A 15,852-nucleotide genomic window follows, 5' to 3' on the forward strand; every position below is an offset into this window, starting at 1 on the left:
CTGATTTCTGTGGGACAGCTTTGCCGTTTATGAGAACATAGAATTTGGCACGATCTGGTAATACACTTTAACTGTTAAACTCGGTAGGGTGTACCTTTGCCCTTTCTCTTCCATCCCACTGCAGAAGAGAGAATGCCAGGACAGAATTTCCTCAGCAACATCATACTGGAAGTAGCTTTGGAGCACTTGTGCAGTGTAGGAATCACAACAGAATTGCTGTCACAGAAGATGCTGACCCAGCATTAGACTTCAAAACCAAAAAACCCAAAAGGTCCTTTTCTCACATGATAAAAAAGTAACTTTTTTGCATGCAGAATTCTGCCCTATATCTAGTCTTTTCAATGATAGGCAGCTCAGTGTGGCTCACTCCTCACTTGCACATACATCACTCAGGAGATACCCGAGTAATCTCTTAGTTGTGGTTTGAGCATCCATCTCACAACCAGTGTAAGAATTTCCCCCCAGAATTGCACAGGAAACGGTGTTTTGTTTTCCTTCTGTTAGAACTAGCATCTTTTTGAGACTAGAGTTGAATTTTTCCCTCTTTTTCAGGTTGGGCAGGGAATGGAGTTCCTAGAGTCTAAAATAGGAAGGGTACTATTCCTCTGATCTCTGAAGTTACCATGAAAGTTACTGCCTGATTATCTAGCCCAATTTAACTGTACACCTTTTTTGCCATGCTCCTCTCTTTTTTTTCTCTTCCAGGTGCTTTTGCTCAATAAATTTAACTAAACTTGCATTGACTTTTCTTTTTTTATATATATATTTTTGAAGAAAAATGAGACTTGGACAGTATTTCTGTGATTCAAACAGGATTTCAAAAGATCAAACTTACAGAGGGAGCTGGACTAAAACCCTCTGCCATTTTGTGCCCTTTGAAACCTTCTTTAGCCTCTTAACTGTGGATGTTCTTGTTATATTTTTGTATTTGAAATTTTGCTTTTGTTTTTGAAAATGTCTGCATTCATTCACTAGCAACTGACTTGCAGATGAATATATGCTGTTTATACCTTATTCAAATTTCTTTCTTTAAAAAAGTTTTTGCAAGGACTGTTAAACATCTTAAACTGTTAAACATGTTACTTTGCTATTTAAATAACCAATATTATGATGAAAATCAAACAAACAGCAACAACACCAAACCTACCAACAAGTATTTGAAGGTCCCACCACCATCTTGAAACACTTCTGTTGCATGTTGTTTTTTTGAATTTCTTGAAAATAAAGTAGAGCCCAGAAACAGCCTGATTCACCTACCTGTGACTCAACCTGTATTTTTTTTACTTCTTGTTCCAGATGTCAGATGGAAAAATAAGTTCTGGGGGAAGTCCATGGAGATTGTTCCAGTTGGCACAACACACGTAACCCTTCCAGCGTAAGTGCTGCTGTTGGCACTGCTGTTCATGCACAGGCACAGGTGCTTGCACACACTGGAGCCACGTTCATTCAGAGGACAGTGAGCTCTGCTCTGCCCTTTGAAAGGGCTGGTGGCTATGATTTCATTTAAAGAGAAAAGGGGAGGAAGAAAGACCCCACCAAACCAAAACCAGAAGCATAAATCAGAAGTACTGACTCTTTCAAAAATTATGCAAAACAATGAAAAAAAACCCATCGCTCCTGTGCACCCTGAAAAAAGAACAGTTGGTATTTTCATACTTCAGTTGAATTTCAACCCTAATGTATTTTAAATTCACAGGGAAAAACGGTAGGGTAAAGAAAGCTATGAATTCTTCTGCTTGAGTATGGGTTTGGGGGAAGAGATGGTGGTGTTCTTGTCTTTTTTGGCTATATTTGTAGGGACCCTGGCACCATGGAGTGTTCTGGGCTGTAGGCAAGACCAACAACCACCATCACTGCAGAAATAATTACTGTAAGTGATAAGTAGAACCAGTTATCTGGTGTTCATTATCCAAGGAAGCAGCCACTGTAGTGAAGTGTTGAGTATAGTTGGTTTGTTTCCTTTTGTTTTTTTAAATAAAAATCTGCAGTGTTTCAAGGCAGGCTTGTCAGAGTGCCCATTATTGATGAGCAATTAAAATCCCTTAAAATTTGGCCTATATCCATCATGTTTGCAGAACCAGAGGTCTAAAGGTTGAGTATTGTTCCAATTAAATCTGTTTTCCAGTGAGAGAGTACAAAATTAATTAATCTGCCATCTGAAAAAAGAAAACCCAAAGAATTCAAGAACCTAGCACTCATCAAATCAAGCATGCCTTTTTTTTAAGTAGATAAAATTGTAGTCTAGTAGGATAATATCCAAAAGGTAATGTATAAACCATGTTGTGTTCATAGCACCTGTCCTAAACTTTGAAATGAAAGGTTTCTAGGATGTGAATGAGTGCTCAGAGCCAAAATAATTAATATATATTATGGCCTATGATGGGCTGATGAACTGGGAAGCAATCTGTTTCATATGTGATCTCCATATGCTGGTTTGTATCCCTGTGTATTTGATACAGAATTAGGTACAAAAAAGATGCCAAGGCTATAGGGAAAAATTAAGCATTAGTATTAAGGTTAATTTTGAAACAAATACATATTTTTAGCATTTATGATAACATATGACATGCATAGGTAAGGGAAGAAAAACAAGTTACTGTGAGATAAATTGGCTGCATTTCTGCAAGTCTGTAGAAAGTGTCCTTGTGTGTGCCCTTAGAAAGCAGCAAGTGAAAGCAAGTGATTAAGGGGAGGTAGGGAAAGGTGCTAATAACTTCACAGGATGTGTGTGAGGCACTTGCTGTGGGGAAACTGGTGCTTTGTAAGTTTGTTTTACCTTACCTGTAGTGAGTTGGCCATTCATACCCAGAACAAATTGAAGAATATATGTCTTCTGAGACTTTCCTTTCCTTGATGCTTAATAAAGCTGTTCTATAAGAGCATCTACTTCTTTCATAAAAGGTAAAATGTTGTATTCCCTACTGGTATTTGTTTATCTCTCCCTGTCTGCTGTTTCCCAGTGTGCAACTACATCTTGAACTTTCATGGTGAGAACTTTGGCTCGTGCCTAAAGCACACCTATTAGGCTCAGCCTTCAGAGCTTGAGCCAAGCTTATTCTTCCCAGTACATGTTCAGATCACTCTGGTGGCCCATGTCCTTGTGTTCTCCATTGTCACTGTGTTACAAGCTTGGAATGGGCATCTCAGACTGTAGAAGACACCAAAATTAGTACTTCTGGAAACTTAAAACTAATTAGAAGGACAAGTAAATTGAGAGAAAACTGAATTCAAGACCACAGTATATAACAGAAGAGAAAAGGATTTTCTGGGAGGTGGGATTGTTGTCATAGGTTTTGTTTTTGAGAAGGCTTGGAATGAGAAGATGAAGCATTCTAGTAAAAAAGAAAAGGTTTATTTGGTTCCTCTAATCATGTTCTCTGCAATATTTTTCCTCAAGTTTGAGCTCACTTGAACATGGCATGAGAATTTTCTTGTGTGTATTTTTCCTTACAGCTTTAAAGACCATTTTGCATGGAACAAGGTGACATCCTGCATCCATAACATCTTAAGTGGACAAAGATGGATTGAACACTATGGAGAGATCATCATAAAAAATCTTAATGATGACACGTGCCACTGCAAACTGACTTTCATAAAGGTAACCACAGCAGTGTTGGCACTGCCTTTTCTAACAGGCACAGCAGTGGGAGGTTGCTCTCTGTGAGGCTCAGTACTTCTGCTTACAAGCTGTAATTACCTGTGATTCCTTGAAAACTGTAATTTTGAAGGAAATGCCACTCACTAGACAAAAAAGAGAAGCGACAGTTTTCTTGAGTGATTCCACTGGAAATGGAGGAATTATGGGGAAAGGAATATAATGAAAAACCTACTCTGGGTTTGATGAGAGACATAGGCACAAGCTAACTACTGACAGTGGTTTACCACATGCCTCCTGTGAGCCCACTGGCAAATGCTGTGGTCATTTAGCAGCTGTAGGACCAATGCTTATGCAGGGTGTTTCTCTTGATGCTCTTTTCTAGCCCTTTGCAGGTTCTCAAAGGAGTTAAGTAAGAGGTTGTGGTTTTACTCAAAGCTTTTGCTTCTGTACATGTACAATATATATGACTTCTTCAGGAATTGTCTTTATAACACAATTAAATTCAGTTTTTCGTAATAGATGACTTCGTAGTAAAGGAAAATCAACGAAAATGTAAAACAATGCCAAGATTTCTAACCTGAGAAATACTTCAATAAATCATCCTAAGAGACTTACCTTAACCTGCATTTTTTGTATCTGATTGATGGATAAAGGCTCTGCTGGACATAGAACAGGCCAAACAGATACAAGGGATACAGTACTTCAGTGTACCTAGCAGCAAGTTTGGGGGTTTTTATTTATTTTCCTGAATACTTTGTGCTTTCTAAGAATTAGAGTGATTTTTTTTTTCCAAATACTTACTTGAAAGTACTTTAATGTATTTTCAGACTTGCACTGGATGTTTAAAGTTCAAATATTTAAGACTGAGAGCCTGCAAATCTCACACCTTTAATATTGTAAGATTGGAGATTAATGTATGAGTTCCTTCTCTTTCTCTTCTGCAAAGAGAGATGTCGATAACCAAGTCGGGACTCAGGGTCAACTGTCCTTGGGCAAAATTCAGGGTCAGCTGCACTTCACCTCATCCTGTCCCTAAAAAAAGGCAAACAAAATAAATACAATTCTCAACATTAGTATCTTAAGAAGCTAACATACTAATAAGTTTGTATTTTAATGGTACTAACAGCAGCTCTTTGCATTTGGTGTTGTAATGCACACCTAAGTGAACAGTTCTCACTGCTCTACAGCCTGGTGCTACTGGCATGGCAAAATGGCCTGCACTTGAGCTTCTCTGCACTTTCTTTCCCCTTGTTCCTTTTCATTCTAGGCAAAGTATTGGAATCCAAATGCACATGAGATTGAAGGCAGTGTCATGGATAAATCTGGGAAAGTTGTGCATCGACTCTTTGGGAAGTGGCATGAAAGTTTATACTGTGGGACAACTTCATCTTCAAACTGCATATGGAGAGCAAGTGAGTGATCAGAATTGCTCATGTACACAAACTGAGATCTTGAGTATAAGCTTATTGTTTTCATATCTTTATTAGGCCCCAATTTCTTGTTAATTTCCAGTAGAATATTAGATTTTTGTCAAGCATTTAAAAACTAGATCAGAAGAATATATAATTTAAATAATATGAGAACTTAATCCCATGGCTTTCTGCATTTTCTCTATTCTCCCTCATTTTCATATTCAGAATGAAGTAGGTATTGAGAACTTTAGCAGGAAGGGGGGGGGGGGGGAAGGAACAAAGTCCTCCTACTGCTCATGCACAGAATTGTTGTTTATTTCATGTGTTGAACACTGGAGGATAGTCCACAAAGCTCAATTCTGTAATGACAGTGATAGTTTAATTTCTCCCAAGCTTGTGGAATTTTGTCTGCTGTGTTTTGAAAAAACATTATGATAATAGCATGGCCTTCATCACAGTTGTGCTGTGATTCAGCTGAGATAACAGAAATCTCTCTTGTTGCAGTGTAATTATCAAGGGGGATGTTCTCTTTTGTCACATTATTAAAAACCTCTTGTTCCACTAGAACTGACACTGTGGATCAGACATAAATAAATGACTGGAGGGAGCTTGATATTTTCTTTCTCAACATAATAGCATTTAATTGGAATTCTGAATGTATTCTTTTTTTCTGTAGATCCAATGCCTAAAGATTATGAACAGTGGTATGGATTTACACAATTTGCACTGGAGTTAAATGAACTGGACCCACAAACTAGGTCATTACTCCCATCCACCGATACACGTTTTAGGCCAGACCAAAGGTAAGAAGCTTTACCTATGAAATATTTTCCTTAAATGGTTCTTAATCTTCTGTACACTCACTCTACCCTGAATTCAGACTATTTTCTGTGGATATCTGCAGTGTGTTTCTATTTTTACATTAATGTGCATGTGAAACAGACATTGTAATCACTTATTGAGAGATGGTCTAGTCATTATGGAATTGTGTCCTAAAATTGTCTCTTAGATGCTTCTAGATAACTGCCTTTCCAAGGATGTAAAAACCTCAGTACTTCAGGTACTGGATGTTGAGCATACAGTATTTGAATTACTGAAAACTGAAACACTTAAAACTTCTTTCTGCAGTGAAATTTTTACTTTTGCAAATTTCCAGGTAGAAGAATCTGATGTAACTTGACTCTGAGTTTGTTACAAGAGTTAGCTTTCTTTAAGTGCTTTTTCATAGTGCAGTTGTCTGCAGAGGTAGCTGTTTACCTTTCACTGTGAAATACCTGCTGGAAAGATTAGATTCTTCTGGGGGCAGAAGACCAATTGTCTCATATCACTGCTGCTGCAGGTTTCTAGAAGAAGGGAATATTGAAGGAGCTGAAATGCAAAAGCAGAGGATCGAGCAGCTACAGAGAGAACGACGGAAGGTGCTAGAAGAAAACAATCTAGAGCATCAGCCTAGATTTTTCAGGTACTAGATAATAATTGACATATACTATCATTTATTGAAATTCTTATTATAACTCTGATTTTAAATTGCCAGGTTAAATTGCCATGGCTCCAGTTTTTTTCCAGGGTTCCCCGATATACTTTGGGTTTGTACTTTGGTGATGTAGAACACTCCAGACTTAGAACTCACAATTATGTATTAGTCTTTTATTAGTGCATCCCTGAATTTTTTTTTTTTCTGTTTTGCCTTGGTGGCAATTGAGATTTGGTCTACATTTGAATTTGCCTGAGTGAATGTAGCACCTTTGATTCTTTGAAGCAAGATGGATTTAGCTCAATTACCTCTGCTGAATTCAGTGGGTTTGCCTGGTGTGGAAGTGTGCAGAGTTGGAGCCTTTCACTTCCAGGGCTATTTCTGAACATGTTTCCTCTATTTTATGGGGAGAGAATTATTGTTCTGAGGGCACTTTATCTCCTCCTGCTGTAAATCAGTTAAACAGGAGACTTGAGGTATTGAAAGACAAAAAGGAATGCTGGTGTGGAAGTGGTCTTTTGCCCTCCAGCTTCTCTGTTCTCCTGCAGTGAAAGAGTTGGAGCCTAGATGAATGTTGTATGGACCTATTAGTAGATCTGGGACCCTATTTTTTCTGGATATATCTATACTGTACTTCTGAGGAACACTGGAATGTTTTAAATAGATGCAAAAGGGAATGGCATAGACTACTACATCTCTGACAAGCTGGTGGACTAACTCATCACATGCCAATCACACCTACTAAAGGGAAGGTGGATAGAGGGAAAGTCTAATACTTTGTGGTTGTATATTCACAATGAGAATTGTGAATGAGGATTTGAATCCTTACAATGAGGATTTGAAAGCTGAGATTTATCCTGTAGATTTAAATGGCAGAATAAAAAATCTAATTATTATATAGCAAAAGTATTAGAGCAGATAGGAGTTAATGCATTTGTCTCTTCAAGAGTGAAGTTCTCTGGTGAACATTAGATTGAGATGCCTCCCCATGGCCCAGTGCAGACACACCAAGCTACACTGCCTTGTTTGCAGGCTGCAATGAGCTGCAGTGCTCCTGGTTTGTGGGCTGGATTTGGTATCTGTGCATGGTGCTACACTGCATTACACAGCATATGGATGGAAAATATAAGCTAACATTTGTTTAATCTTTGATAGGAAATCCAGCGATGACTCCTGGGTGAGCAATGGAACCTACATGGACCTTAGAAAAGAACCTGGTTTTTCCAAACTGGACAATCCTGTCCTCTGGTGAAAGAGGAGCTAAGTGAAGATATTCTGTGCTGTATTCTCGGATCTGATTTAAAAGACATATGTATAAAATATAACTATATATCTATATATACACACCTATATATACACACACATACAGAATGTATGTGGTATGTGCAAATATGCATATCTCCAGAATCGTGCTTAATTTAGAATCTGATAATTCATTTGTTTCCTTTACTCAACTGTTGCAGTGATTGTTTGAATGTATAAATATCCTAACTTCCTTTTATAAAATATTTAATAAATAGTACTGAATGTTAACAGATGGAAAAGAGAGGAGCTTTTACACTACTTTTTCAATGTGTAATAACGTCAGTTAAACTATGCCTTACTGAATTGCATTGGAGACAGTAGCATCAGCATCTCCTAGCTGTGCTGATGAAGAGTGCAAGCCTTAGTAACTCAAACTATAGGTAGGCTTCCACAATGCAATGAGTAGTTCAGCTGTCTCTTGGCTGGTATAAATTGCTAAAACAGATTATCAGCTGGTGCTGGAATATGACTGATCTTTTGCTATCTGCAGGAAAGATTTAAGTAAGCTTTTGTATCTATTAACTTTCTTCTTAGCTTTATGGAAGAGGTAGTTCTGAGCTTACATCGGTGGTTCTACTGCCTTACACATAAACTGTACCTGGTTAAATGTAGTGCTAGAAAGTCAGGAATCGCCAAAATTTTCCACTGGGAAAAATTTTCACTTCAAATTTATAGCCCCCAACAGGGCAAGAAGAGGAGATCATTTGTATATACTGCTTGAGCACTGACTAGATGAAGAAGCTCTCTCTTTTTCCAATAAGTGAAATCTTATACAGAGCACGAAATCCTGTGCTTCCATAGCTTCATTTGTTTTTACTCACTTAAAAATTGCAACAGTAAGACTTTTTAAAAAGTAAGCAAACTGATTATTTTAAGCTAGAAATTTTTCCTAGTATTTTGATATTTTCTACCTCTTAAGAAATAACATATTTAAGATGTTATATTTAAAAATTACCATCTGCCTTATGGAGAAGTGTATGGAGTCTTTGATCTTCCTCTGTTTGTTTGTTAAGTTCAGATAAATATTTAAATGTCTTGCACTAAATCAATTGCATCCCTTTCCTGTAATTTTATATGTATGGTTCCATTTGTGAAGCTACTAAACCATAGGTCAGAAATTTAACAGGAAGCAAATGTAGCAGAAGCCTCACTTTTGAATGAAGATGGGCAGTATTTTTGGTTTTCTTCCATCAAATCACAATGTCATAATCATTAACAAACTAATTTGCATTTCCACATATCTGCAACCCAAGCCTGATCCATTAGGTTCTTCTAATCTGCTCTGTGTGTCTGCAACTCTGGCAGCAATGCAGTTTTCCACGTGATAGATCTGCATCCTGTCACCACACCCTTTTCTTTTCTTTACATGCCACTGTAAAGACACAAAACAAACCCAAATGCTGCCATGTTAAATTGGCTTATGACTGGAACAACTTGACATGGCATGGATGAAGTAGATTCCTAGGAGGACAGACTAATAGCTTAGAAAAGCTTGCACTTTACTGCAATTGTGCTGCATTGTTCTAAAGAAAATCTATTAAAAATGGATCTATGTATTGTATGTAACATGAAGGAAATATTATGAAGGTTTTAAATTTAAAAAAAAAATCTGTGCTGTCAGATTAGATGTATATTTTAACTTTGCTTTCTGTTACCTTGAAGCCTCATTGTCTCAGAGGCAGATGAATGCTTTTTTCACCATTTCTCATTTTGCCCAGGATTTCTCCCTCACCATCATTTCCATAATTTAGTACCAAAGAAGTTAGCATAATTATATCTAATTAATATCTCTTCGACAAACTTGACTACCATGCCAGCATCTTTAAACAAGGCAAGGTTAAAATCTGGGCTTTGATTCCAAAGGAAATATTAAACTTTGGGGGCTGTTTGGCTTTTCAAGAAAAATTAGGTTCTCTTCATGCCTTGTTCCCTTCCTGTCTTTTATTCTTGTATTAACTGTCAAAACCTCACACAGAAATTAGTTGATTATTGCAATTATCCTTGCTGTTGGTAATTACAATTTATACTAAAATTAAGGTTCATTTAAAAACAAAAGAGGGTAGAGGAAATAAAATCTTTTAAGAAAAGGAGCAAAATTTGTGGAGGCTGCATTAAGCTTGCTCATTGTCATATTTGGCAGCTACTGTGATACTGCCTGGTCTGATTGCTGGGTTTGTATATTCTGTGTGTGGAGGAGATTCCCCTATGTAGGTATTAAACAAAACAAGTCTCATATGGGGTATTTGAGTAATTATTTTTGAGAAATCAGACTGGCAGTGCCAAGTCTGATTTCTCTAACACTCCAAACTGTCCAAAATACATGGGATGAATGACAAGAAGCATTGGGCTGAGCAGTGCCTTAATATAAAAACTTCATCAAAATTTCTCTATCAAGAAAGTAAACTCCAGAATTTTTAGCACTGTCTCCATAAAAATGCCTGAGAATAATCCAGGACATTTCTTAAATGCATGAAGCAAAATCATTGAACAAGTAATTGCTCCTTTTGTACATCTACAATACACACCTCCAAACACAGTGTAACCAGTTGTGAATGATCCTCTCACCCCATGTTCCAACTGCAGTATAGTTTTCCCTGCTTACTTTTGTATTAAACAATTGGGTTTAGTTGTTAATCTTCTGTTGACTGTATATTAAGAAGTGAAAGAAATTTGTCTTGATGTTAGTTCTGTGTATTTCTGCATGTAAATATATTCAACATTCACAAAGCTAATATATTCTATAAAATTATTCTTGGTAAACTATGAAATTTTGGTAGTTTTCTTCCCTGAAACTTCAGCTGTGTTAATGGGTACAGAATTTATATTAGCTTTCTGCAGTATAACTAAGACAACTGTTATTCTTAATAACTGACACTGAGGGACTTTTTACTCACTATTTCTACCCTGACTGGTAAAAAAGAATGTATCAGGCAACTTAACTGCTTCCTTTCATACACAGCTGTGATCCCCCAGGTGTGTAGCTCAATGGATCAGTCTTAAAATTTCATGATGACCCTTGCCTGCTGTTGTGGCTCTCTTATTTCACGACTTTATAAACACTGTTTAATACAATTTTGGAGGCCAGTTTGAGAAGCACTCGTGCAGCCCTGCCTTTCTGTGTGTGTCTCTTCATAAAGTAAAATCCTCACTACAAACTTCCATCAAGGTGATGGAGCAACTCAAGCCTTTGGGTGTTGAAATCCTGCTTCATTTTTCAAGTTGTAAAGTATAGAAATAAAAAAATCCAGGGAAATATTATACATAGAAACAGCAACCCACAGCTCTACTTTCAGATTTGCAGGCTTGATGCTTAGTTTCTCATTTTGTGTAAATGTTTAAATTTGGGACTACAAAACTGCATTACTTTTCAGGAGGCAACTCTGGGTAGCATGAAGTGCCCTTTAGACCCAGTGGAACTAGAAAGCATCATTAATCACTGCATTCCTTTCTGGATCTCTGCTCTCTGAGATATGCTTGATGTGATTGTTTGCAGCACTGAACTACTTCTTTTAGACACTTTTTGAAGTACAGATCCAGTAGTCTGTACCTAGGTTTTTTATGCAGAGCTTGGAAAGTTAGATGCCTGGAAGAAGGACCAAAACCAGCCCTAATTTTGATAAGGGGACATCCTGGAGATCTGTTCTAACACCAACCAGTTTTCTCTGGAAACAGGGTTGCTGCTTTCTTTTAAAATCTGGCCCCTGAAGGACATAATAGTTGCAAACACAGTCACCTGTGTTACCTGGCAGCTTAGTGTTGAATCCAGGTCATGGTAGGAAAGAGCACCAATGCATGGGATCAGAAATTAGGGCTCCACCAGGGACAGCTTCACATTGCACAACGGTCCAGTGCTGGTCTCAAAACAAACTCCCCCAAAAAACCCAACCTAACAAAGACCTCACCCCTTCCCATGCCCCCCACTTTCCCTCAGCTGTTTACAGTCCTGCTCAGGTTTTCTATGTGGTCCCTTATTCACTGGCTTGTTTTTCTCTTTATTAAAAAAACTGATGAATAGGAAAACAGTCCATAGCAACAAATGATAAATCATACTTAGAGGCTGTAGTTAAATTCTTTCCCCCATAAATTCCTTCTGTATCTTTTCCTTGAATGTGAAAAAGACTTTCTTACGCTCTGGAGTCAGACCTGGTAAGGGTAGTGTGCTATGGAAATATGCAGCTGTGTCTGCTCAACAGATCCTAATTACAAATGTCCTTGCATCTGTGTTTATGTAAATCTCTTGTGCTGTCACTCCAAATGACCAGCTTGGAAAAGCAAGAAACTTTCAACATATCTTGTTTTGTTCAGTATGGCTTCTTTTTTGTGTAAACTCATGCAGAGGGGGCAAGATGAAGAGGATTGCAAAACTTGTCCCGTGGTGCATTTTAATAGAGAGAAAGATGACATCAATTCATCCACATAACTGAATACATCTTGCAAGGGCTAGAATGAGATGGTGCTATTCAGAGGAGTGATTTTTTTGGTTGAGTGTGTTTTCATTCATGAATTATTCTTACAATAAATTAAATTCACAATGTTCACTAACTCATCCTTTCTATTTTCTAGCCTACTGGTGGGTGCAACTTACTCCAGCAGCTGTGGGCTCGTAAGAATTGCACATTATCTGGCTTACCTTTTGAAACTTAGCAAATGCTGTAACCTACCACCAAATTTATTACTGTACTGCTCAGTTCTTAGATACTGTTCTTGCTGTAGCTTTTTGAAAGCAATAAGAGAAATTTTCCGCATAAGTAGTTGGCATATCTTAAAGAATTATTTTAAATTATTCATTTATTTTTACTATAAATTGTTGATTTGGTGTTTTTAATGTGCAAAACAAAACTGTATTAAAGCTTAAGAGAATGTGATGCTGATCCACAAGAGGTGATGATGCCTATCAGCTCCACATGTTGGAGATGATTGGCATCCCTGAGAATCTGAAAAGCTTTGTGTTAACAGTATTTTGCTAGTTCTGGTATTGTAAGAACATCCCACATATACGAGGTATTACATAAACAAAGTTGCTAAATGCTGAATTTGTTGTTTGCTTTGATGGGGCATTAGTGATTTCAGAATGAGGAACGGTATCTTATGTATTAGAATTATTGCTGACTTTCAGATATTTGAGAAGTCTCTCTGTACTCAGGACCATCCCTGTTTTCTGCTTCACTCCAAATATTTGTAATAACATTGGAGTACCTTGATGCGCAACTAGATTTATTATTTTTGTCTCTGTAACCAATTTAGTTAGATGTTAATAAATCATACTTGCAAAAGGTCACAGAGAACCCTGACTTTTTCCCAGGGGTTGTAAGCATCTTTCTTCAAAGGTTGTTAGTGGCAGCTGGAGCAAATCTCACTGCTGTAGTGATCTGTGCTTTTTGCACTTTGCAAAATGGCAAGTAGGAAAGAGCTTCCATCTGCTAGAACGCTTATTTATCACTCTAACAGTCTGTCTGGTAGTTGTGTCATATTCCAGTTGTACTGCTCTGCACAGCTCTGCTCCACAGCTAATGTGCCAGACACTAGGGTAGGAGAAGGGGTAGGTAAGCTGATGGAATCCATTTACAGCTGGAAGTTTATTCTTAAGAGTAGTTTTTAGCATACAGATGTGCAGCATAAATATTACGCTTTAGTATGAATGTAGAAACCACAAACTAAATGTTCTCCATAAAATAAATTTTAAAAACAAGGAAATATGGTATTTACAAGGTAAAATAAATAACTGGAAAGAAAGGATATCAGTGTGGTGTTTTTTCCCTTAGAGATGCTGATTTAGGACAGCTCTGCCAATCAGACCTCAATGATGTCTCATAGTCCCACCATATGTGTATAAGATGCAATAGGGATGGACTAGGATCTTGCAAAATATGGGAATACAGTGAGTGTAACTCCTGACCAATGTGAAATTCCTGTCTGTGTGGTTCCGCAGCACTTTGCAGCCTCAGTGTCTACAAAGATTTAGTGGGAGGGACCATGGAGCTTACAGGAAGAGCTGGGAAAACTGTATCTATATACTTGCTACCATGCAAAATACCATTGACTGTTGCACATGGCAGAATCAGAATAGAGGCCAAAAGAAAAACAGTCTTTACAGTGTTTTTTTTGAGATACATCCATTTTAGTTCTATTGGGTTAAGAACTTTGGAACTTTCTCTTTGTGTCAGGGAGAATTACTTCATTGCTGATTTATTTCATAGAGATCTGATACAGTTTAATTGGTATCTGAAATAACTACATATAGTTCAAGTTGCTGGGAAAGTTCTGGTTTACAGAAGCAGTAGTATCTTTTTCATAATTATGAAAGGGAGAGGAAGATTGCAGGGAAGATTGCTCATTATTGGTGCCCCACACATGAGCACCCAGGGCAGCAGGAATTTTTCTTACAGATAAATGGTTATGGAAGTGAATTTCTTATGACTGCCTCTCAAGCTAATACCATGCCAAGTGCCCACAGTGTGGTCAGTGCTACCCAGACAAACCAGGCTGTTCTTCTCTACAGAAGTGCAAGATAAACTTAGCTTGTGTAGAACTTGCATCAAATTTGTGTTTAAGCTCAGTTGTCTTTTCATTTACAGTAATCTCTATTTTAAAGTTGTTTTGCTTACTGCAAAATGATTCAAACCTTCATAGAGTGAGGAAAAACACTGACAGCTGAGCAAAGCTTGCTCAACATAATAACCAACACATCTTGGCTTCTTTGTTGTTTTTTATGCCTCTATAAATTATATATAAAATATATAATTATGTTTCTTATATTTCTTTCATGTTGCAAATGTTGCTCTCTGTGCCTGATTTATTGATTTTTAATTTAGACCTCTCCGTTTTATGCCTAAGGATTTGTAGAGTTACTGTCTGTTTTTAAATGGGGTTAAAAGCTGGCCAGAATCCAAATTCTGATGTATACTTATGAATTTGTATCTTTGCTTACTCTGTACCAAGGGAAATATTTGAAATTACTTTGTGCAAACTCTCATTTGAGGTAAATCAACATTGCTCTACTGAGCTGAATGTAACCAAGGCTTGAATTAACTGAGAATTTGTCTCTGTGGGCTCACTAATGTAAGTTTTTACAGGCTCTTGAAACAGTAATAAATTCCTGGGACACAAGATGTTGTGTATGAACATCCACTGATGTTTCTGACTGTAATTTCAGACTCCAGGAATTATTGTCTTCCTCTAAATATTAGGGTACTGCTTATCCTTGAGGATTTTGTGTGCTGATGTTTCACATGCTATTCTAGTAAAACCAGCTGTTACAATTCAAAAGTACTTTCCTTTTTGCTTGCTTAACATTGTTGTCTTTATTAAAACTTCTTGATAAAAATTTATTTCCAAAATTACAAATTCCTTACTTTTCAGCTTGTGTTAAAAAAATAAATAAAGGTTGCAGTAAGGCAACTTTGAATTACTGCAGTACATGCCTTGAAAAATCCTCTCCTTAGGTTTTTATGAGGGTATGTCTGCAATGCCTAAATTGCTGCCTAAGGCAAGGAAGATTATGTAGATTTATCAATAGATGAGACCCTGTCTAATAGCTGAAAGAGATTTACAGTTTTGTTTACTGCAAGGTTTGTTATAATTTTGGCAATTGACAGGCTGATGATGGAGTGAAGTCAAGAGGTCATCCTACTTGTATTCATTGTTTGCTACTTGCACTTCAGTCAATGAAGCAAACCCTTTAAAGGCAACTAGAGCTATATAGGCTTTTTGGATGGAAAAATCAATTTTTCTTATAAGGTTTAAAAATAGTGCATCAAATTGAAAAGTTCTTCGGTGGGGAAAATCTTTTACTAAGGACTTTGCCTAAGAGAGGTACTGCAAATAGGGCAAGCTTGACTTTTTCTACATTCTCTAGTTACTAAAGGATGGTGAGCCTAGCCCTTCCTTAATGTGTTTTCTTTCATTTTGGAGACAGAGTAAAGCTTCAGTTAAAGTTGATGCAGAGTAGAGAACTCCAGGATACTATACTCTCACCATTTGTGAATATCAGGAACTGAAAAAGAGCCCATGCCACATCACAGGGGAAAAAAATGCCCTAGCAGGAGCTCCACTGTACTTTATGT

At 37.3% G+C, this 15,852-nt stretch overlaps 1 protein-coding gene across 4 annotated transcripts in view; it reads left to right on the forward strand.

Annotated features, from left to right (window-relative positions):
- OSBPL3 (oxysterol binding protein like 3) overlaps nucleotides 1-14,913 on the forward strand; it is an 88,285-nt gene extending 73,372 nt beyond the window's left edge. For all 4 annotated transcript variants that reach the window (XM_021538224.2, XM_021538225.2, XM_021538226.2 and 1 more), the window contains 6 exons: nucleotides 1,297-1,375; nucleotides 3,454-3,598; nucleotides 4,866-5,010; nucleotides 5,687-5,813; nucleotides 6,350-6,472; nucleotides 7,640-14,913. In XM_021538224.2, coding sequence (XP_021393899.2) covers nucleotides 1,297-1,375; nucleotides 3,454-3,598; nucleotides 4,866-5,010; nucleotides 5,687-5,813; nucleotides 6,350-6,472; nucleotides 7,640-7,736 — 716 coding nt within the window. In that variant the 3' untranslated portion in view covers nucleotides 7,737-14,913. The remainder of the gene's footprint in view (nucleotides 1-1,296; nucleotides 1,376-3,453; nucleotides 3,599-4,865; nucleotides 5,011-5,686; nucleotides 5,814-6,349; nucleotides 6,473-7,639) is intronic.
- The last annotated feature ends 939 nt before the right edge of the window (nucleotides 14,914-15,852 follow it).

The sequence above is a fragment of the Lonchura striata genome, chromosome 1, assembly GCF_046129695.1.
Source record: "Lonchura striata isolate bLonStr1 chromosome 1, bLonStr1.mat, whole genome shotgun sequence".
Classification (NCBI taxonomy): Eukaryota; Metazoa; Chordata; class Aves; order Passeriformes; family Estrildidae; genus Lonchura; species Lonchura striata.